The 25,376-nt window shown below is 38.8% G+C and overlaps 1 protein-coding gene across 2 annotated transcripts in view; it reads left to right on the top strand.

Moving 5' to 3' along the window:
* Positions 1-25,376, top strand: part of P4HA3 (prolyl 4-hydroxylase subunit alpha 3) — a 1,158,229-nt gene that overhangs the window by 458,655 nt on the left and 674,198 nt on the right. For both annotated transcript variants that reach the window (XM_044073397.1, XM_044073396.1), the window contains exon 6: positions 14,540-14,706. In XM_044073397.1, coding sequence (XP_043929332.1) covers positions 14,540-14,706 — 167 coding nt within the window. The remainder of the gene's footprint in view (positions 1-14,539; positions 14,707-25,376) is intronic.

Genomic DNA, 25,376 nt, shown 5'->3' with positions numbered 1-25,376 from the left:
TTTGGACCATATTGTATACTGGCCTGGGGGCTGTGAAGGATTCCACCTCAGTTTTGAGAAGTGTGAAGTTTACTTTTGAGAAGTTCTTCACCGTGGTTTCCTTGGCTGGGGGTGGGGACGGAATATGGATGTCCAGTGAGATTTGTTTATGGTCTGATCTTACCAATGAGGGGTATACCTCTGGTGTGGAACATAGAGACCCCATGTTGGTGATGACCAGATCCAGTATGTTTTCCCCTCTTGTGGGAGTGGTGACCAGTTGTTCCATAGCATTTGAGTTTATAAATTCTAGGAACCATTAGGCTAGGGTGTTTGGGCTTGAGTAGTTTTCCCAATCGATGTTTGGGTAGTTGAAGTCACCCAATATAATAGTGTTTGGAGAGACCTTCATATTCTCCAGTGTTCTCAGGAAAGCCGAGTGAGGTTCCTGTGTTTGGGAGGGTGGTCTGTAGCAGGCTACAAACTGAAAGAAAGTTTTGCCCACTGTTAGTTGCACATGGATGGTCTCCGAAGCTTCATGCAGTGCCACTAGCCTGGAGGTGTGGGTATCTTTGATAAATATGGATACTCCCCCTCCTTTTGTAGTTCAGTCTGAGTTTTGGGGCCGGAAGGCATGGTATGAAGTATAGCCTGGTAGTGCTGGGGTGCTCTCGGGAGCCTTGAACCAGGTTTCTGTTACTGCACAGATATCGATATACTCCATACTGAGGAGAGCCTCGAGTGTGTGCATCTTGAGGTTTAGACTTCTGGCATTGAGCAGCATTACCCTTAGTTTTTTTTTCTTTGTGTTGTCTATGGGGTGGGTTTGTCTTTTGAGCCTTGCCTAAAAAAGGCACTATGAGGGAGGCAAGAGCCTTAGCCAGTATTCAAAAACCCAGGGGTGACAGGTGCAAGCCGTCCCTAGTGAAGCAACGTGGCTTGTCGAGCATGTCATCCCAGGCTGACAGACACTGGATCCCCTTTGAATGACACCAGTACTTTAGCCAATTGTTAAAATTGATCATTTTGTCTTTATACTGTGGCATCATTCTTGGTGAGGGTAAGATGCTACTCAAGGGCAGGGTCATACCGACCTGGGCTACATGATCAAAGAGCTCCTGTACGTCTTTTTCATGTAGTCCAGGGAGGTACATCTCAGGTCATTCAAACCAGCATGGACAATGACGGAGTCATACTTGTACTTGCTTTGGAGTGACCCGAGTGCTTGTGTTATGTGGCGGATCCTGGCACCCGACAGGCAGCTTACAGTGACCTTCTCCTTGTTCAGCCTGGTGAGTGGGATGTCAGTGTATCTGACAATAGAGTCACCTATTACAAGTGTATTAGGTGTGTTGTTTAGCCTTAAGGGCTGTGACTGCGTGGCACACTGACTTTGTGAACTATGTGCTACGTGGATATTGTTTCATGGTAGGTGTTGCTTGGATGTCTGCTTTGGAGGTCTCTGCTGCTTAGGTAGATTTTTATTTAGAGCCTCCGAGTATGTTTTTGTGTGTTTATGTGTTTGGTTTGCTGATGCAATAGGTCTATGTGAGACTGGATTTGTGGTGTGTGTGGTTACCTTCTCCTCCTGACAGGCTGTGCCAGTACTGAGTTGAGAGAGCTTAGCCTGCAGTTTGGCTATATAGTTGCATCTCTCACATATATTTGAGTTTGTTGGGAGGAGGAGAGGGTGGTCTGTATACATAAGGCAGTTGTAACATCGCCTCAAGATTCCCAGATTCACCAGCTGGACTGGAGAGTAAATCCAAAACTGACCTTTGGACATGCCAGAATAATATAGGGAACTACTTACTGACTGATCAGAAAGAACTAATAGGGAGCAGGTGCTTAGGAGGAGTATAAGAGGATGTAGTGCTTTTGTTTGTGTATACCTGTGAGATTACTTATACGAGCAAGTGCAGGGCTTTAGAATGAAAACAGAGTGCTTAATTAGAGATTTAGAGCAGTTCTAAGGGAAAAAGTGAAGAGCAGACTTTGTGGAGCTGGGAATAGTTTAAGCTTGTTTAAGCAACGCTGCCCGACGCTGCTCTGTGCGCAAGACCGCGCTAAAAGAGGGTTGCAGGGTTTTAAGAGTCAGAGATCAAGGAGTTTAGAATTGACCCAAAATGGCCAATAAAACTACAGTTTCTAGGCAGTAACCACTCCCACAGGGGCAGGTAGGCTGTTCAGTGTTTACCACTGCCACTGATGAACACAGAGACTTCCCTTTAGTCCAAACAAGCACTGGCCTCCAAGAAACTTACAAACAGTTCAGAACAGCAGATCTGTAACTGAACTTTCTTACATTTCAGAAAGTGGGAAAAAAGCAAGATTTTTTTTTCTTTTTTGTTTTAGTTTAAAGGTAGCAGAGATACACAAGTAGCAAAATAATCACAAGTCACAGTCAGCAAAGAATAAATAAATAAACTAGTCCAGTCAGCAAAGGATAAATAAATAAACTAGCCCAGTCAGCAAAGGATAAATAAATAAACTAGCCCAGTCAGCAAAGGATAAATAAATAAATTAGCCCAGTCAGCAAAGGATAAATAAATAAACTAGCCCAGTTAGCAAAGGATAAATAAATAAACTAGCCCAGTCAGCAAAGGATAAATAAATCAACTAGCCCAGTCAGCGAAGGATAAATAAATAAACTAGTCCAGTCAGCAAAGGATAAGTAAATAAAGTATCCCAGTCAGCAAAGGATAAATAAATAAAGTATCCCAGTCAGCAAAGGATAAATAAATAAACTAGCCCAGTCAGCGAAGGATAAATAAATAAACTAGCCCAGTCAGCAAAGGATAAATAAATCAACTAGCCCAGTCAGCAAAGGATAAATAAATAAACTAGCCCAGTCAGCGAAGGATAAATAAATAAACTAGCCCAGTCAGCAAAGGATAAATAAATCAACTAGCCCAGTCAGCAAAGGATAAATAAATAAACTAGCCCAGTCAGCGAAGGATAAATAAATAAACTAGCCCAGTCAGCAAAGGATAAATAAATCAACTAGCCCAGTCAGCAAAGGATAAATAAATAAACTAGCCCAGTCAGCGAAGGATAAATAAATAAACTAGCCCAGTGAGCAAAGGATAAATAAATAAACTAGAAAAGTAAACAAGTTGTGGAAGAAGGTACATTTAAAGCTTTGTAAGTATAATTATCCAGAAATGTGTTAATATAAAGCTACTCCAGGTGCATCAGTGTGAATGTAAGGGAAGAAAGGAGGGTGAATAAATATTGTGGAATGTGTGAAAAAAGAAAGAGAAGAACAGGAGAAAAGGCGATGTACAGACGTGCGCAAGAAGGGATGCAAGGACAAACAAAGGTGGGAAGGGAGAGCGGGCACAGTGTCTTTATTTTCTTGTAGTGTCAGCCTTGTGATAACTTGTTGGTAGCATTTACTTTGGTGATGATAAAATAAAAAAATAAGTTCCTGGACAACTTTGTATATTTATCTTGAAAAACACCAAACTCACCTTTGGACTTCTAATTTCAGGATAAATTAAGTAACAAAATCCACTGTAGATGTTAAAGTAACTTCATTTAAAATAAAACTTTGATATCCTCATAAAAAGGAGATAGTGTCTCAGCAAGGAGCCTTCAAGCTTACTAATCCCTGACAGTTCCTAGCTGAGGCAATGGTTCCTTTTTATGTAGAAATAAAAGTCGTGTTTTAAATGAAGCTCCTTAGACTTCTACAGTGTTTTCAGCTTTGTATCTTTGGTCTATTGTTCATGGATTCATTACTTTGTATTTTACCATCATATTCCAGGTGCATTTTGGTCTTTATTTGTGCTTGTCAGTGTATCTTATTTTAGTGTACAAAGTTGTATGTGTTGAATATAAAGTAAAGGGTAAAAGAGCTTGGGAAGTGCTGCTCATTTTGTGTGACTTACAAATGAACAAAATGGTATTTGCTATTTTTAAGTTTTGATGTTTTTAGGTTTACTTACTTGGAGTTCAAAATTATAATCACACTATTCAGAATCCCTAAATAAATAACTGCATAAGAAACATGTCAAATATGGAGTAAACAGGGCAATAACACGAGTTTAGTTTAATCATTTTCATGAGGTTGGAACTCACTGCAAGAGGTTCCCTGGTTTGATTGTTAGCTGGGGTACCTTCTGTGTGGGGTCTGCATGTCCTTGTGTTTGTGGGGGGTTTCTTCTTGGTGCTGCAGTTTCCTCACACTCCAAAAACATGCAGTAGGTAGATTGGACACTCTAAATTGGCAATAGGTGTGAGTGTGTGGTATGGAAGAACTACCCAGCGGTGTGAACCTTGGCTCTAGATGATTGCCACTGTTCATGTGGCACCCTGGCCCCATATGTAGAAATGGAAAAAAGGGGTTGTGGATGATGGGTTTTTTGGAGTGCGATAACACCACTCTAAAGTTATGAAAAGCTTTTTCTTAAGTAAATCAAGTCTTAGATGAAAATCCTTAAAGAATAAATGTGATAATCCATAACGAAGAAAACAGCACAATATAAGTTACACTGGAATTTGTTAGCCAAGTTGAAGGCAGGGATAAAAGTATAAGAGATGGGGAGAGAGAGAGAGACAGCGAGAGAGAGAGAAGGAACTCAAGTCGTTTTGAAAGATCGGTTACAATGAAGCTTTAAGATAATATTGTGTTGATCTTGTTTATGTTTATACTGCATATTCATCAGCACCTTCTATCACCTTTTTAATCAATACTGTGTAGTGAACTATATCGACAAACAGACTCAGCTTCACATATAATGTACAAGTTTGATGTCCGGTGCAGTCACATTTTAAGGAACCCTAATCAAATGAACTGACAAAGCATACCACCATTGGTTAAAGGTTCTGATAACTTATCCAGATATTTTATGACCTCAGCATTACTTAGTTAGCTATGTTAGCAAAGGGGATGTAAGTAATGAAGCCCTTCTGTAACTGTGGTGGGGGAAACCACCTGCCTACTGCAGTTCCAGTTTATTGTTTGGTTCATCTGATGTAATTTCACTGAAAAGCAACTCAAAAGGACCAGCCATATCCTAGCAAAGTCCAGTATTGGACAACAATTAAGCTGCTTTCTGTACTCCAGGGTTTAATTTCCTCACTGTCTGTGTGCCTAATGTGTGACTCTGAATAAATCACTTAACCAGACAATGCTCAGGGGAGGCTAGGCTATGCTCTACAATGGTCTCCTGGACCACATGTTTAGAAACAACTTGTAAACATAAAGAGAGCATGATAGGATATGACTGGCTTTGGTCTGTAGTGTGTGAAAACTAAAGAGTATAGTTTCACTTTTTACTGCAACCTCAGTGGCACTTCCTGTGAGTACCCACTGGTGACACTCATAGCTCCCTATGCACTCCTCTGTACGCCTTCCTAAAAGTCTTGCCATGGTCGATTGTATTTGTGTGGCCTACAGTGGCATCACATCCTCACTACCACTTGTATTTGTGTGGCCTACAGTGGCATCACATCCCCACTACCACTTGTATTTCTGTGGCCTACAGTGGCATCACATCCTTACTACCATTTGTATTTATGTGGCCTACAGTGGCATCACATCCTCATTACTACTTGTATTTGTGTGGTATACAGTGGCATCACATCCTCACTATCACTGCCAGATAATAGCAGTAGAGTATCAGAAACCTATGTCCCCTCCACCCCTCCAAAGTAAAGCCTGGTAATTTGGCCTTCGGTCACATCCATCTGAGGTAATCCTCTAATGCCAGGTTAGCTGCTGATGCCAGGTCAGATACGGCCTAGTCAGGCCATCTGCCCATCCCCAGACCAGTGAAATTACTCCTTCTGTCGGTTTACTATGAAAACCTTGAAAGGCATTCCATCAAATAATTTCTTACTCAACAAATAAACTGGAAATTACAATTATATGTTGATAAACAGTGATGCCATTTTTCTGTTTAACAACCTTTATACATTTGAACAGTTCACACTGAGTAAATAAGGTAGTTTAAATATAAATATCACTGCCTTCAACTCCTGGCTTGGGGATCAAACACAGTCCCGGTCATTCTGTCGGTGAAGTTTGCATGTTCTCATGTATGTGTGGATTTTCTCCAGGTCCTCTGCCTGAGTATTCTTCTCACCTTCAAAAAACTGCTCATAAGGGTCATAGGTAAGTGCAAGGCTAGCTGTCCTTGTAGTCCATTTTAAGCCTAGCTAATTCCCTTTCAAATGTCACAATCAAATCCCGTACCTTGTGGCTGTGTGGTAAATACTTTGACCGTTATACTTATCCTCCAAGCTAACATTGGTTCATTGGCACTTTATTTACGTGGTTAACAAGTAAAAATATCTTAGATCATGGAGCTAATATCTTTTAAAATAAAACTGATTAATGTAGAGGGAAGAAATGTTCAAAATATAAAGAGGAATGAATTATTTGCTGTCCCCAAGTCCCTAAACATACATGAAAACTTACCTGGAGTTTTAGGTAAAATATGTTCTTATTTCATTGTAATACTATGAATCTGTATCAAAATGTTTGAAAATGTTGAGATGATACCGTCATAAAAAAATATGCTCAAGTGCTAAAAGTTTTGCAAAGCCAAAAACAAAAAAAAGTGAAGGAATATGTCACAGAACATTTTTTTTTTACTACAATTCATTGTGTCCTAGAGGTCTGCTAATCCCAGCTACAACTCATTTTAATGAGGACTGCCCCTGGCTTATATGAATATATTTACAAACTTTGGGCAGTCCATGAACCACTATGCTAATAATGCCCTGAATGACTACAGCCAAGTGAGAAATGTGAATAAGGTTTAGGTTAAGACAAAATGAAAACATACTAATGCAATATAAAAATCACTTAGCAAAACAAAAGTGAAGAATAACCCCCAGTACTTTGTGAGGGTCCATATGTTTGCAATGTTCCAAACTCAAGAATTTTGTTATTAATATTTACTAAACATCATCATATTTCTTGCTGGGAAATATTCAAGGCTACTCATACTTAAAAACAATATTCACAACAAAGTTTTGTTTTATCAAACTAAATATAATTACATCCAACCTAGTATGTAGTATATGTTCACAACAATCATGAATCTGAATCCTTAAGAACATGTTTATCTATCTGTGGTCTTAAATTGCAAGTGGGGGGGCCCATGGACTGAAAACTTAATCCACCACTGAGTCTGAGGAATAATATGCAAGACCATAGCCAGATCCATATATCCTATATGGACCAAATTACCCCTATCTATTGTTTCTGTGACCATTTCAAAGAAAATAGAAGTTATGTTCTGTAATAACCCATGTTAGTTATAGTGTCTCTTTCTCTTCTTCTGCTGGATGGATGGGTGAGCGACCTTGGGCTCGACCCTCAACTCTAAAAGCTTAATAATTAAGTAGACATGACCTATCCTTGAAAAAATCAAACTGCTGAGGTCTTAAATATCATAGTTTATGAAATCAAAAAAATAATATGCTCCATGAACTTGTAACTTAGACTATTTAAGCTGATGGGTCCATTGTCACTGAGGTCCATGGTGGGTCCCTCCTTGAAACATGGCTGTATATATAAAGCTGTTTTCCATACCTCAGAGATGTACCTGCTGTTAGAGCTACGTTAGACAAGTGTAAGAGGGGTTTAGCAAGACCATGATTGGTGCTATTTATTAGGCATCCAGGTAAGTTGTCTGGACCAATGGAACAGCTGCTTTTAATTTTTGATAACACATTCAGGACCTGCTCCATGATGCTGTAGTAGGGCATTATGGGACTCAGGGAGGTGGGGAATTTCAGTGACTGTTTCAGGGGTAAAGTTACCACTAAAGTTATTTGCAAGTAAATTAGGCATATCTTTAGAGTTATCAGGGCTACTGGCATGTAGGTTTTGTCCAGAGCATTAGTGGGTGTTGTTTCTCAGATTTCTAATATAGGTAAAAAGGATTTATAGTCATCCTTAGCCTCAGATACTAGTTTTAATTTGTGTTTAGCTTTGACCTTCTTGATGATTGTTGTTAGTTCATTGCTGACCTTCTTATAGAGTGTTTATGTCGGCAGCTTTCAGTTTGATTTGTTTATAGGACTTTACATTTTTTCCTTTGTTCTTCTTCTTCTTCTTTCGGCTTTTTCCTGGTTAGGGTTCACCACAGCGGATCACCTGTCCGCTCATGATTGGCAGTGAAGTTTTACAGTGTCGAGTTGCCAGCCTGGCACCCTACCTTCCACAGAAGGCACACATATGCATACACTCACACCTAGGGCCAATTTAGAGTGTCCAATCCACCTACAGCATGTCTTTGGGATGTGGGAGGAAACCGGAGCACCCGGAGGAAATCCACGCGACCACAGGGAGGACATGCAGACTCCGCACAGAAGGCAACCCAGCCAAGGATCGAACTGGAGAACCTCTTGCTGTGAGGTGGCAACACTAACCGCTGCACATTTACCCTGGCAGACCAACAAGCGGGTTTATTTTTATATTCCCCTTTATATTTTGATTCCTTTGGGGACTGCTGGACCTACATATTCTTTGCACAAACTATGTTAAAACATGGGTGCATGTTGAATGCTTGACTTCAATTATGATCTCTAGAAAAGCAAGAATTTAACTATGACTTGAGGAAATATACATTAATTCTGAGATGGCAGTATCATGGAGTACTTTTTGTGCTCCCACATGCAGCAATCTCAGAATAGAGTGTGTGCGTGCGTTAGTACATGTGTATGTGCGTGTGCGTGTGTGTGTGTGTGTGTGTGTGTGTGTGTGTGTGTGTGTGTGTGTGTGTGTGTGTGTGTGTGTGTGTGTGTGTGTGTGTGTGTGTATGGTTAGAATTCACTTTATCAAATCAGCTAATATCAACTAAGTAAACTAGTGTGCATTTTTCATTGAAACTGTATGTGTTCAAATATCAAAAATGTCGAATATCAACTTTCTATATAGTGTGTGAGGTCTGCTTTATGCACTTATGTGATGTATGCCTGCACGTGTGTGTGTGTTTGTGTCTGTGTGTGTGTGTGTGTGTGTGTGTGTGTGTGTGTGTGTGTGTGTGTGTGTGTGTGTGTGTGTGTGTGTCTATGTGTATTTGTGTGTGTGTGTGTGTGTGTGTGTGTGTGTGTGTGTGTGTGTGTGTGTGTGTGTGTGTGTGTGTCTAAAAGACTGCAGGTTAGGGCTACAGTAAAGGTAGGTAAAGGAGATAGATTTAGCTTTATGCACTCGTGTGATATGATGTATGTGTGCACGAGCGCGCACGTGTGTGTGTGTGTGTGTGTGTGTGTGTGTGTGTGTGTGTGTGTGTGTGTGTGTGTGTGTGTGTGTGTGTGTGTGTGTGTGTGTGTGTGTGTGTGTGTGTGTGTGCAGATGTGACTCTGTTCATGTTGTTTATGTGTGAATGCCTTGTGTAGTAGTATTGTTAGTGAAAGGAGGTTTTGTAAGGTACTGTCTAGTGATGGGGCAAGTGCAGGGTTAGGATCAGCACACATGAGTAAGATGGTACAGCGGGATAAAGCCTGGCTGTACCACCTCACTTGTGTGTGTGTGTTAACTCTAACCCTGTCATTGGCCATAACCCCAACCCTACATAGAACCTTGTGAAAAAACAATGTCACTTGTGACATCCCCATTCTGGGCCAGTAATCAAGGAGCCTGAATCCTCACCACTGACACTGGAGAGGGTCATTCACTTGGAATACAAATGGATACATTCAGTATTTTTGACACAGACCTCACTGCATCAAGCACTATTTCCCTTAAGAGCACACAGGGAACACAGTCAGCCCGGGGTCTGGATTTCTTTATATCTATCTCCCTCCAGGACCCCAATAAGGCTACCCATTAGTGCAGCTGAGTGTACAAGCCAAGTCCTCCAGCTCACTGTCCATGAAACCAGTTCTTCATGTCCCTGCTCCAAGTAGCTGACATGCACACACACACACCATGAGATTTGATTTTCACACACGCACACCTGCGAAAGACTGGCACAAATTTACCTGCTGTGCCCCCTTCTGCCCAGACTAAAAGGTAGTTATCCCTTCCACCAGACACTGCAAAGCTAGCTACCTAAGGCTCTTGCAAGGGTACCCAATTATACTGAGTGAAATTAATATTAATACAAATGGTAATGTTGGCCAAACAGCCAGGCTTCAGGAAAGACCACAGTATCACCAATAGATGTAAGCACTCTCAAAGGTTAAAACATTCCCTAAAGGACCAGCCACATTGAAAAAGTTTAAATATAGTTAATAATAAATAATGTAAATGACATGAAAATATGAAATATCTATTTATAGTAAACACCAGAGTTTCAATCACAGGAAATATTCTAAATAATACAGCTGGAAAGATTCACACAGTTACAGAAAAACAATACTTAACTATTCTAACTATATTTTCCTGACTGATCTAGAGAATTACTGTTCCTACTTACTATATTTAGCAAGGCAAGATGAAGTAGGTGAGGGATCGTTCTGTGTCAGGTTCCAAGAAACAGACTGCCCTGAGACTCCTGTCTCACCTAATATTAAAACATTATTTCTGTACAGAACAACATCACATACATCTGGACATCTGACTTCTGGTTCCCATGCAGTCCCCCATTGCTAGAAACTGCCAGGATTTAACACGTACATGTCAATAATACACACACAAGAGCATTGCTCAGATCTGGTGCAGCTTCTGGAAGTCATAAAATGATTATAAACTGCTATCATCCTACAGAGACTAACAAACCATGCTTCTTACAGCTATTGTGTCTCTGGCGTCATTCAAAACTGTGAAATAACATATTTATAGCCTAGGCCCAGTAATTTAAATTCTTACTAATTTCCAAAATTAGCTGGAGCTGGGCTTAACCTCTTCTCTTCCATTATCCTCTGTTAACACACACACACACACACACACACACACATATATATATATATATATATATATATATATATATATATATATATATTTTTTTTTTTTTTAATTCAGTTACAATGCAGTCAGGACCCACTGTTGGTACATTTTTAACACACGCAACCTTACAAATCCATTTTTGACACAAGCATCTGTACAAAGTCAGTTTGATATTCAAATAAAATATCATTTTTTACTAAATTGCAGCTAGCTGTGCTTACATATGTTACACATTCACTGCCCTACTTCTCCTGGCATAGCTGACAATACCTCACATTGTCACATCACTATCTAGACAAAGTACATCTGAAAGAACTGTTAGTTAATTTTTTAATTGTTGGTAATGAAAAATTATATAGATGCTGCTCTGCTTACTGCTGCTGTGATGGATTTGAAGTCTTCTTAAGACACACAGTCTTGCTGTGCTGTTTACTGCTGAACCAGAGACACATCATGACTCCATCTGTAGTCTGTTTAAAGCACCAAGCCTTTCAAATTGCGCACTGATAAAGAAATATATTTTGCAGCTATAAGAACAGTTACAGATAACTTATTTTATAACAAACCACACGTAGTCTGTCAGATTTGTAGCATATATTTACAAAGTTTTCCTTCATTACAGATATGAATGATGACTTCTACAAAATACCTCTCTCTGTCCTTCTCTCACATAACTGAATTACTGCAATAGCTATATACAGAGCTAGTCACACACACAAGAGATTGGTATTTCCTCCTGGTATATTTTTCTGGCCTTCTATGGGAAGTCACATAATGTCTGTTTTTAGACTTTTCTATTGTCCTTTTGTGATTTAAGCACTCTTGCTGATGTGAGGATGCCATTCTGAAAGGAAACATCTGTATAAGCTGTTCCTACTGGAAAAACATCACGTATTGCTGAATTTATAAAAAAGGATGTCTGTTAATAGATATTTGTTCTACAAACATGAGAAAATCATGTAATGCTTGTTTTCCAGTATTGCTTTCTTAGGCATTTCCTGATGCTGTGAAGAGAAGCCTGTCTGTTATACATATAGTATGAATGCACATTGTAAACTCTATACAGATATTCAAGCAAACTTTTTCTTTCAGCATATTTACAACAGAATTAATTTCAGCCTTATATTCATAATATCTAACAGGTAAGGGAAAGTCTTTTCTTTAAGTCTGTGATTTTGTGTTTTCAAAATTCATTAATTTTGATGTTTATTTATTGATGTGTGCATCAATAATTATAAATGTCAGAAAATTAATAGATTATCTAGCTATATCTAAATATAAGGGTGATGTGCAAAGCTGTAGTAACTACAGAGGGATTAAATTGATCAGTCACAGCATGAAATTATGGGAAAGAGTAGTGGAAGCTAGGTTAAGAAGGGAGGTGGTGATTAGTGATCAGCAGTATGGTTTCATGCCAGGATTGAGCACTACAGATGCAATGTTTGCTCTGAGAGTGTTGATGGAGAAGTACAGAGAAGGTCAGAAGGAGCTGTATTGTGTCTTTGTGGATTTAGAGAAAGCATATGACAGGGTGCCTAGAGAGGAGTTGTGGTATTGTATGAGGAAGTCGGGAGTGTCAGAGAAGTATGTAAGAGTGGTACAGGATATGTACGAGGGTAGTGTGACAGCGGTGAGGTCTGCGGTGGGAGTGATGGATGCGTTTAAGGTGGAGGTGGGATTACATCAAGGTTCAGCTCTGAGCCCTTTCTTATTTGTAATGGTGATGCACAGGTTGGCAGACATGATCAGACAGGAGACCCCGTGGCTATGATGTTTGCAGATGACATTGTGATTTGTAGTGAGAGTAGGGAACAGGTGGAGGAGACCCTGGAGAGGTGGAAATATGCTCTGGAGAGAAAAGGAATGAAGGTCAGCAGGACTAATACAGAATATATGTGTGTGAATGAGAGGGAGGATAGAGGAATGGTGAGGATGCAGGGAGTAAAGGTGGCAAAGGTGGATGAGTTTAAATACTTGGAATCAACAGTTCAGAGTAATAGTGTGTGTGTGGAAGAGAGGTGAAGAAGAGAGTACAGGCAGGATGGAGTGGGTGGAGAAGAGTGCCAGGAGTGATTTGTGACAGACGAGTACCAGTAAGAGTGAAAAGGAAGGTCTACAAGAGGGTAGTGAGACCAGCTATGTTATATGGGTTGGAGACAGTGGCACTGACAAAAAGGCAGAAGTCAGAGCTTGACATGGCAGAGTTGAAGATGTTAAGATTTGCACTGGGTGTGACAAGGATGGACAGGATTAGGAATAAGTATATTAGTGGGTCAGCCCAGGTTGGAAGGTTTGGAGACAAAGCCAGAGAGGCAAGATTACATTGGTCTGGACATGTGCTGAGGAGGGATGCAGATTATATTGGGAAAAAGATGCTTAGGATGAATCTGCCAGGCAACAGGAAAAGAGGAGGGCCTAAGATAAGGTTTACGGATGTGGTGAGAGAGGACACGCAGGTGGTTGGTGTGACAGAGCAAGATGCAGAGGACAGGAAGAAATAGAAACAGTTGATCTGCTTGGCGACCCCTGATGGGAGCAGTCGAAAGAAGAAGAAGAAGATGTATGTGTATATATATATATATATATATATATATATATATATATATATATATATATATATATATATATATATCCACATATGGGTCTACTTGAAATGATCGCATACCCACTTACCCGAATCCAAAATAGATATAGCTATAGACATGAGTATATATTAGTGAAATTCAATTGAGCATAGAGTTTCTTTTTGCAAATAGATCACCAAAACCCACCACACATTCAAACAAAATTTGCCTAAATAGCTTGAAAGGTAAGGTGCAGGACTAGAGTTGAGCCAGGGTTAGGGTTAGTAGGTATTAGTAAGACATTACCCCCCATCCCAGTACCACCTTACATGTCAATCATAACCATGTTCTTTACCTTTCAAATAACCTTTCTGTAACACTAATCTAGACAGCTCAGGCACACAAACATGCAAACACACTCTAATACAGACATGCTACAGTACAACTACACACCACCCTAACCCACCTACACTCGCACAAACACACCTTATTCACAATGCCGAAGCTTTCATAATATATGAAGGGTTCGGCATTAGTTTCCAAAATTCACATTTACCTTGCCTGTAGTCAGTTGGTGTTCCATTAATACAAAATGTTAACCTTTCAATGAGCAGGAAGCTCAATTAAATTTTAGAGTCTTTCAGTCCATTGACATGCAGCCAATGTAGTGGTGTGACAGATGCCCATATCCCTAAATCTGTTTCTGTATCGATACATGCAAATTAGATGATAATGAGAGCTTTCCTCATCACGCTAACGTATGCAAATTGCAAAATAATGCATCGTGGGAGCAGGGCCTTTTAGTGTGAGCAGTATGAACCCTTAATGAATCCCCAGGATTGTAATACATGTAAGGCTTGTGGGTACTTCTTAGGGATACATAATATTTTTTATGAAAATGCAACTTTAAAAATAATTTGGATTGCTTTTGAAAATGAAAACAGATTAGCGGTGTACAAAAAATGTTATATTCTGGATAAGGCTGAGAATTTACTTTTGGTACTTCATTGTATTTTGTTTTGTCTGTTCTGTCTACATTTTTATTGCTAAGTAAAACAAACTAAAATGAATGTTCAAGAGAGGTGTCCTATCTGACAAGGGACTGCACCTTTAGCTGATATAATTTTCATTTTTCATTTAACAGACCCTACCAGCTGGAGAATTGCCAAAAACATTCAGCAGTATGAAAAACTCCTTGGTACAACCCCTCTGACTGTGCAAGATGGGGCAGTAGTGGTGAAACGTCCGAATGTGACAAATCTGCTAACACGGGATAGCTATGAGTCATTGTGTCGTACTTTGGGTTCTCAGGTAGAAAACAAAAGAATTGTGGCTAATTAATTTATGAAGAATTTGTTTGGCCCATGGTAATTACACCGTCCCTGGACTTACAGAGAAAGTTTTATGATACACATAGAAATATGATTCTTCATATGTTTGTCACATACAAATATGACTGCCCTTTGTTATTTATTTGCTTCTTTGTCAGCTATGGAGGTGAAGTGATTCTTTTCAGATCCTTTTCACTATGACCAAACAGAAGAGCATACAATAGAGGTCCTGCAGTATTAGTATAATAAAGGGAAACACAATGCTGATGTTATTAGATTTATTTCTGCATTATACAGATCATTAACAGATTTTGGCCAGTGTTAATTAACAAACCAGTTTTGGGCACATATCTGCCATTTTCTGTAAATTTAGTAACAGACGCACTAATACGCATGCAATGAGCAGTAAATTTGAAGCACAAAAATTAAACTAAAAAGAAACACACCCTCTACTGATTATGTACATTAACTCAGAGATTACAAAATATTAGAGAAAGGGCATATTCGCCAACCTCAAGAATTGTGCTGTTTCGCATACCTGTCAATCATCAATTTAGCTGACCAAATTGTACTGACCGAACATGTTGACCAAACATAGTTCTGAAAAAATTCAGTGCTAATTATAATAATCTAAACTTAAAAATATTTAAACAGAAAATGTTGACAAAAGTTTAAGTTATACTAGAGAAAGGTTTATGCCCTTTCCTTAGTGTTGTGTGACCTCAGAGATGGCATATAAGTAGCATGGAGGCTGTGTGTGGGGGGGGGGGACTTCCCCCTATGGCAGAAACATTGATTTTGGTTGTGATTAGATTTTGTCAATATTTTGTGTTTAGATATTTTTTGATTTTAGATTATTTTAAGTAAATGCATATAATTTATATATATATATATATATATATATATATATATATACACATATATATATATATATATATATATATATATATATATATATATATATATATATATATATATATACATATATATATATATCAGCTTTTTGGAAAGTCAAACTTCATACGGTCAAGATTCATTTTTTTCTAGTTTTGGCTCTCCACATTCTCTCCTTTTCTCTTCCCTTGCCCTACTGCCTAGTGTCACCCCTAATTGCTCTCTTGCTGCTCCTTCTCTGCACTCTTCTCATCCCCTACCCTCTTCTGACTATTAATTTCCATACTCTGCCCTCCTCACTAATCTTAGTCTTCCGTCTTACCTGCTCCACTGTAACCTACTTACCTGCTCCACCTGCTCTCTCTGGGCTGGTACTGTTTACTGATTGTCTCCTGCTCTACTTGCTCTAACCCGCTCCGTTCACCCTGCGGGCTCACTCTGCTCCCCTACCCTACCCCCAATTCCCACCCACCCCTAGTGGTCCTAACCTTATACTTGCTCAGCCACACCCCCACCCTATTTACGTCCTATCATATTTGCTGCCTCATTCACACTATACAATACTCCACTCCTGTCTTACTGCCACACCCCACTCCCTACCAGCCTAGTACTACTAATTATCAATCTTCCTAAACTTAACAAACTCACTGTGACCTTCACTTGTAAGCTACTTTACTTACCGCTACTCCTGAATATCCTTCTTATATACTATACCCTTACTTCCTACGAATACCATACCCTTAGCAGATTTCCTAGTTTAGCTAAACACACAAACTCTGTCCTTCCCCTATCTGAACAAACCTATATCAACCTCCTGTCATCCTACCCTTACCTTCCCCCTCACTATCGAGAGTACTCCACAACACGTATCACACAACTAGAAAGCTCTACATAATACCCTCTAAAAACTCAAAAAGATTTCCACTTCCACAAACACTCCTACTGTTACACGGGGACATTCACCCCAACCCTGGCCCTGAAAATTCCCTTTCCCACACCCTCTCAGACCAAACTACTAACAATTTAAGGTCACCTTTCTCTTCTAATGCCCTTTCAATAGCACACCTAAATATTTGTAGCATTAATAATAAAATCACACGGCTCCATGCCTTAATTGACCTCTACTCATTTGATATCCTCTGTCTTACTGAAACCTGGCTTAAACCAGGTAACAAGGACAATGAAATTATTCCTCCTGGCTACAGCATTTTAAGGCAAGATCGTCTAAACAAAAAGGGTGGGGGAGTTGCTATACTTTATAAATCTGAACTTCAGGTGGCCTCAATAGACTCCCTGCCTCCTTCCCCTGCCAGTGCTGAAATACTCTGTAGCAAATTCCAAGTAAATAAAAACAAAGCCATATACATAATATGCTCCTCTATCCCTCCAGGCAATAACTTAAATACACTTGAAAACATCCTTAGCTGGCTCTCCACTACCTTTCCTCAGGAAACCATAATCTTAGGAGACTTCAATATTGATTGGAACTCCTGCATATCCCCCAAACCCAACTATCACCTAAACCTTTTTACTTTTCAACAAACCATAAACTCTCCAACTGGGATTCACAAATCCACCAATAAACAGGCCATCTTGGATTGGATATTGGTCAACAATAATCCCCTCTCATATAAAACTGGAATACTCCCTGACAATATCAGTGACTATCTTCTCACCTATATTACTAAACAAAAAAATAACAATCACAAACAGGCTAGCTATCGTACTATACGTAACAAAAAAAACTTCATCCTTCAAACCTTCCTTGACGAACTCAAAGGATGTAACTGGTCAGCTCTAAAACACCTCCCACTTGATGAGGCAGTTACCCATTTCAATAACACATTCCTCCAAATTCTTGAGCAACACGCCCCCTCTTGCTTAATTAGAACAGGATCCAAAGCTGCTCCTTGGCTTTCTAAAGAAACCAAGCAAACAATGCTATTAAGGAATAAACTATGGACAAAATGGAGAACTACTAAAAACCCAACTAACCATCAAAACTTTAAATACCTTAGAAATACTACAAAAAAACTCACCCTTCTTGATAAAAAACATTTTTACCTCTAATATCAAGAAAATCAAAATCATAACCCCAAAAAATTCTGGTCAGGAATCAATAAACTGCTCTATCCAGGGAATTCCAAAACACCTACTCCAGCTAACTTAGCTCACACCCCACCTAACATAATAGCCAATACATTCAACAACTTATTTTCGGAAACAGTCACCTCTCTAGCAAAGACCATGGTTCCCCCCACATCCCTTCAATATACCTCTCCTCATAACAACACCCCCACTCTAAAATTTAGTACAGTCTCCACAACCTATATTCGTAAGTTACTTTCAAAACTTAAACCATGTACTCCTTCAGCCAACCAACTACCAGCTGAATATTTGCAGCTAGCAGCAGAAGTGTTAGCTTACCCAGTCTCCATCTTAATTAACAGAACAATAACTGAATCTACTATTCCTTCCGCCTGGAAAGTCTCCCTTATCATTCCACTGCATAAAGGAGGAAACACTAATGAACTTTCTAATTTCCATCCTATAGCCTTACTATCACCACTATCTAAAATTATGGAACGTTGTATACACCACCAACTATTAAATCATCTTCTACACAATAACCTACTGGCAGACTCCCAACATGGTTTTAGACCTTTCCATAGTACTTCCACTGCTCTTCTCTCCTTTACAGACTCTATCAACAAAAATCGCAATAACAACCATTTCTCCTCTGCTTTATTTCTCGACCTCTCTAAAGCCTTTGATATGGTGAACCATCACCTTCTGCTTGACACTTTGAAATCTCTTTCTCTTGACTCTTTGGCATTGCGCTGGTTTAACTCTTATTTGAAAGACAGAAAACAAGCAGTCCTTTGGGACAGTCATTTATCCTCTCAACTCCCAGTCACTATCGGGGTCCCCCAAGGGTCCATCTTAGGTCCCCTTCTCTTCTCCATATTTATAAATAACCTGTCTACTTCACTCCCAACATCCTCATGCATTCAGTATGCAGATGATTCAACACTCATCTGTTCTGCTGTATCTCCAGCTGAACTTCATTCTTCCACCCAAAAAGTCTTTACAGCAGCAGAAAACTGGTTCCGACATACCTATTTCCTCCTTAATCCCAAAAAAAAAAAAACAAATTATTACTTTTTTCTCCAATCCTCAAATCTGCCCCCTCCTCCTTTTCTATTGTCTCTGACACTGGCACTATCATTACACCTGATTGTTCCACTAAACTACTAGGTTTTACAGTAGATAATCAACTAAACTTTGATTGCCACATTGACCTAACCATCAAAGCTGTCAATAAAAAGATAGGTGCCCTCTATAGACTTAAGCCCTTTATTACACCAACTACCAGGGTGTCTCTAGCACAAACACATCTCATCTCTACATTATTGTATGCCTCTACATCCTTTATCAACCTATCAAAATCTAACCTTCAGAAACTTTCCACATCCTACCACAGCATTGCCAGGTTTGCCACAGGTTCCCCATTTCGTACCCATCATTGTGTTAATCTCAAAAAACTTGCCTGGCTTGAACTTCAAAATCTTATTCTTCTACATCAATTAGTTACCATCCATAAAATTCTCCATTACCCTACTAATACACCCATACTTAACAACCTTGTTGCCCCTTACAGGAATCTTACTTCCCTCTGCTCAGCTAACAAACTGCTAGTAGCTACTTTCAAATCACACAATAAATCTGGTGACTCCTTGTTCACAAATGTCGTTGGCTCATACTGGAATAAACTTCCCATGGAACTGGCTACTTTAGGCTCATCACAACTTTTCAAGAAACAATTAAAGAACTATTTCAAATCACACTGGCTTTGCCCTTGCTCAAATCCTGACTGACTACAGCATCCAACTTTTATTATAGTTCTCTCTATTACCTGTTGTTATACATCCATCTCTTCTACTTGTCTCTCTCACTAGTACTTCTCCTCCTCTGTAGCTCACCTAGCATCCACTTGGATATTACTATTCCTATAATATCACTTTCTCTTTACACTAGATATATTACTGCAACCTGGTATCTCATCTATTATTTAAACCTGTATGTTGCTTCCTGCTGAGCAAATCTGGTTCTTATAACTATTGCCTGGCACAAATGTTTATCATAATTGTTAATTCTGTAAATATTGTACAAACTCTATTGTTTGTTATTATTTTTTTGTCATTTACAATTCCTGCTTCTGCAAAGAATATGGGATTAGCAATCCTAGCATTATTTTATATCTGTTAAACTGCTGCTGTACTGTCACTATGCTACACTAGAATAGTTTTTTTTTTTGTTTAGTTTTTTTATATTTGTCTCTTATTGTGCTGTTTTTTCTTATGTTTATTAACTAGTATATATAGTGGAGCTTTTCTCCTCGGGCCTCTGCTGAAAATGGACATATATCCAGCCAGACTAGCCCAGTCAACAAATGTAAAATAAATAAATAAATACATAACTATGCTTGACTTTCTGAAAATTCAAAGTCATTGTACTAAGATTGTGATACAGCAGGTATCAGAGACTTCTCCCTTTTCCCCACTGTAATGAAATTACAGAGTTTGTGTATATAGTTTTCAGAGTGGTGTGGGGGTTAGTCCCTACTACAAAAACACAGATTTTTGTTTTTTGTACCATTCATCTTTTTATTTCATGTATTGGTTGATCTTCTGATATAAACCTACATATATATATATATATATATATATATATATATATAGCGGGAGAGAGAGAGATTTATAGATCTGTATTTTATTTGTGTATATATCTATATATATATATATATATATATATATATATATATATATATATATATATATATATCCGTGTGTGTGTGCTATACTGCTGCATGCAATTTATTGTGTGGTGAAATGGTGGCATTTTACATTACTGGTAGAGTTTGTTGAATTATGCAGTAGTCGAAGTTCATTCTATCAGCTGTTATATAATTCAAGGGTTTTTGCCCCTTTTTTGAGTTTGTGTGACCTTGAAGTCAGTTTATTTCATTTCCAGGGGTACAGGGCTGAAGCTCCTCATGTAAAAATATGCTTTTTGATTTACTTTTTGTAATTGCTAATGTCACCTGTTGGCTTACTTTTGCAATGACTGTTTTTGCAATAATTTTGGTAGTGATTAATAGTGATTGCAGCTGAGTTTATTTAATATTTTGCATTTCACTGAAATGAACTGGCATTTACTCATTATAAACCCATATATATATATAGACAGAGGAAGCTGGCATTTACTCATTATAAACCCATATATATAGACAGAGGAAGACAGTAATGCCCAAAATAACATAACCACCCACACACATAACTTCTAGAAACTTCCTAACTAGCATATCCTTCTCTTAATAAATACCCATGATACAAGGGACACTGTTGGGTTGGGTTGCACATGAACCTGTGTGTGTGTGTGTGTGTGTGTGTGTGTGTGTGTGTGTGTGTGTGTGTGTGTGTGTGTATGTACAGTTTGGATAGTCAGTCAAGCAACATGTTTTTGTAGAAAATCTGAGATCCTAAAGAAAGGAGAAAGTCCTTATAATTATGCAGAGAATGTACAGGCTTCACACAGGTAGTAACTAGACATCAGCATTAACTCTTCCACTCCGAGACCCTGAAACATTGACCTTGATGACTGATCGTCCATGCTGCTCACCCTTATGGTGCAAAGAGTATGGATGTTGGAGTGATGTGAGTGGGTTTAAAGATATCTAAATCAACATGATAGTATTCATAGGAACATCACATGACCTTCCCAACAAATCAGATGGCATCTTATATTTCCTGAGGTGTTCCCATTTGTACATTTGTATTATGCCTAGTAAGATATAAGATATGGGACCTCCTCTGCTCTGTGCATAGAAATCATCAATCATTGGATAACTAGGAAGTCATGTTTTCAGGTTTGTGGGTATGATGAAAGGACCCTTTTTCAGATAGAAAGCTGTCACATTTTACATATGTAATATGTCATAGTAACCCATTTGTACTTTGCATATCTTGAGATCTATGTGATTTGTGAATCTGTAGGATATTTCTTAGTGAAATATAAAAGCCTGTGAAGTCTCAAGAGTTGAATGTAAAGATGCTTCATAATGTGTAGGCATTAGAACTACACAAAGATGCACAATATTCTAGATTTTTGTATCTCAGAAAATATCATTCTAAAACTATAAATTATCCCTAAAACCATTTTTAATTTCCTAATTTGGAGAATAGTTTGGTATGATGATAGCTTTTTCCGCCACAACCTGGGCTGAAATCATTTAGTGGAAATATTTTATGTTGCACAATATATCTGTAGCATCACATTATGAAACATTCCTCAATAAACCATGACAGAAACAATGTGTGTCATTTGTAGCCTTCCATTTATGTTTATAGTGGTTCATTGGAAAATCAGTGTTTTGAATGAAAAAGAAAAACTGCGACAATTGAATAGCTAATGCTTTACAATAAACTGTTAGCCACCAGTGAGAATGAACGTTTGTGAATCAATAACTAGTCATAGTCTAAAGAATAAATGGATAAATAAAATAAAAGTGATTAATGTACCATTCTGTGGAACAGCTTTTATTATTTTAAGTTATTTACACTAAGTGATGGGTCAGTAGTCAGGGGTGACCCACAATGTGGCATCAGTCCATTTCACAGTATTTATTTTATAAAACATCCATTTGTTTGTATTCATGCACCATGCCCATTAGTTTCCCATAATGCAATACTTTCTGAAAACGTTAGCATTTATTTTAGGTATTCAATATTGCCTAGTTTAAATACCAGTTTTATTTTATTTATGTATTTATTTTATTTTATTTTACATTTGTTGACCGGGCTAGTCTAACTGGATACATGTCCATTTTCAGTAGAGGCCCGGGGAGAAAAGCTCCAAGCATAGGCAACAACATAACTTACAGCATAACATTTAATTTATACAATAGTAAGATAATAGTAGAACATTGTTGAGATTCTAAATATAGAAAAACTTATACAGAGTCCTTTTTTTTTGTAAAGCTAATATAAAGATTCTTATAAAGTAGTAAAAGGGAAACTTGTTAGATACTAGTGGGATGTTAAATAACTGGTTAGTTCAGGTCAGCATCCGTGTACAAAAGGTTAGCAAAGTATGAGGAGAGCGTGACTGGGGAGAGAAGCATTAGTCAGAGTCAGAGCAGGGACAAAGCCAATGTGTTCTCTGCACTGACCTGGGATCTATGCACTGGTTAAATGAGCTACTAAGAAGCAAGGAACTTATAAGTAGAAAACATGAGACTCGAGCCCTGGATTATAGGAATTAACTTGATCATACTTTATTTACCAAGTTCAGTTGCAAATTATTCAGTGTAGTGATAGGAAGAGACACTGAGTGTGAAAGCAGCTGCTAACCACTCCTGTGCAACAAGCAATCCTCAGTAGTCAGACAAACTAATTAAAAACAGAGTGCTGGATAAAAGGGATGCCTTAACGAGCTGTTTACAGCTACACTGTTTGATATTCCCATGGTAAGTAAGAATTGCCATTAAATTAAATCATTTCAACAGAAATAATTGGGTTACATAAAAATAAATCCTGGAGGCCTTTTCTGCTTTAGTAGTGAATTTCCCTTTATTAGCACAAAAGTAGATTATAGCAGATGAGTGTTTTCATCTTCAAAATGTCATCAAATCTAAAACAGATGTTAACACAACATTTTTTGCTAGTTGTTAAGATATATTCATACTGTACCTTTTATATGTCCTTGATTTGGGGCTTTTGCTCTCTCAGATTATTTTTGCTTTTGCCCCAGATCCTTGAGCAGCAAAGTTCTGAGTTATGACTCATACAGTCCCAACGTGATCTCTGTGTCATAGTTGGAGGGTGCTGGTCAGACTCTAGCAAATTCTTCATTGTGACAAGCAACCCCTCCACTGGCCCAGTAATCAAGGATCCTCAATCCTCACCACTGGCAACAGTGGGGATGTACACACTGGGAGGATGACAAGTACATACACAGTAAAGTGCAATTTCTCTTAACAGCATACAGAGACCACAGTCGGTCTGGGCCTGTTTTTTCCTTCTTTGTCCAGATCTCCAATAAGACTCCCCAGACATCCAGCACCCTCTCTGTCTAACCAGTGCTTTGTGTCCCTGCCCAAGTAGCTGACACGTGCACTCTTTGAGATTTGACTTTTACACAGAGACACACACACACACACACACACACACACACACCTGGGAAAGGCTGGCACAGGTTTACTAGCTATGCCCCCTTTTGCCCAGATTATAAGGTAGTTTAAACTGCCACTAGCCACTCCTTATCAACTACTTTAAGGCCCTTAACAAAGGGTGTCCACTCTTACTGTGTAATGTTACTATTAACACAAATGGTAGCTTGACCAAGACTAAGGCTATTAGAGGTGGCCTGCACAGGGTCACCAAATAGATATGCAAATACGCTAAGAGCTTAAATATCTCTAGACAGACCAGCCACAATTGACAGGTTTAAATATATTTAATAATAAATAATAAAAGAATAAGAAAATACTCAGTAAATAATCACAGTAACTTCAGAGTTAGAAATCACAGGAAACACTTAAAACAACATTGCAGGACAGTCTCAAATAAATACAGAAAAACATCTAAATTAAGCTTAGCTATATTCCTGACTATATCTAGTTAACTTACAGAAAAAGCAAGGCAGATGTGGTGAGTGGGTTTTCCAGCTGATGTTGTCAGGACAAGGACAAATTAGAAAATGCCCTGTCTCTCTCTCTCTATCACAGAGTTCTTAAATTAATATTTCAGATATTACTACTGGGGTAGCTGGCAGCATGACATCACTTCTTGGCACCTATGAGTTCCCAGCTAAACCCCCATTGCTAGAAACTGACAGCATTTAGCATCTCCTTGTGAAAATACATAGCCCTCAGGTGTTTGCAGCTGCTGGAAGACAGAAAACAATAAAACACTTACAAAACAGTGTAGAAGGCTCCCTAGTTTTAAACTCCTTGTGCATTGAAACCAAATGTGGGAGAATTTGATGTGATGCATAATTCATTAGTAAGAAATAACATTGCTTGTGGTATAAAATATCAAAGAGCAAACTTTTGAAAAGTAGTAGGATAGGACCTGACTTTATCAAAAGTTGTTAATAGCTTCATAGGTTCATAGGTTGGTACTAGGCTATCGGCCCTAGGGCCTATACAAGCCTAGCCATAACAATTCACTGGCTATTTCTTCCCACACTGTTTACTTCCTGGACCCCTGTCTAGCAGGGTGACTGACGTGATCCCCGGGGTGAATTTCCTTTCTCCCATCCAATCGTCAAGGTTCCTTTTGAAGAGGGCCAAAGAGGCGCTCTGCTTGACATGTATGGGCAGTCTATTCCAGAGGCTGGGGAGTCTCTGGGTCAGGAACCTATCCCTCCAGCATGTTTTGTTTATTGTTATGACAAGGTTTAGATCCCTGGAGCATGTGGCTCTGAGGGATTGGGATTTCTTTAAGTGTAGCATGTCCAACAGCTCTGGGTTTGACATGGTCTTGTATGTCAAGCAGAGATCGCCTCTGAGTAGACTATATGCGACAGAGTATAGCTGGAGTTTTTTAAGGCAGTCAGCATAGGGCATCTGCTTTAGGCCTGTGATTCTTTTAGTAAGGTATTTCTGCGGCCTTTCCAGTTGTTGCAGGTGTCTTGAGAGGTACATACCAAATGGGGCATTGTATTCTATAATGGGTCTAATGAAGGATGAGC

The sequence above is a fragment of the Protopterus annectens genome, chromosome 5.part1, assembly GCF_019279795.1.
Source record: "Protopterus annectens isolate FY-2018-M chromosome 5.part1, PAN1.0, whole genome shotgun sequence".
Lineage (NCBI taxonomy): Eukaryota > Metazoa > Chordata > Ceratodontiformes > Protopteridae > Protopterus > Protopterus annectens.
This window is presented reverse-complemented; position numbering and strand designations above follow the sequence as displayed.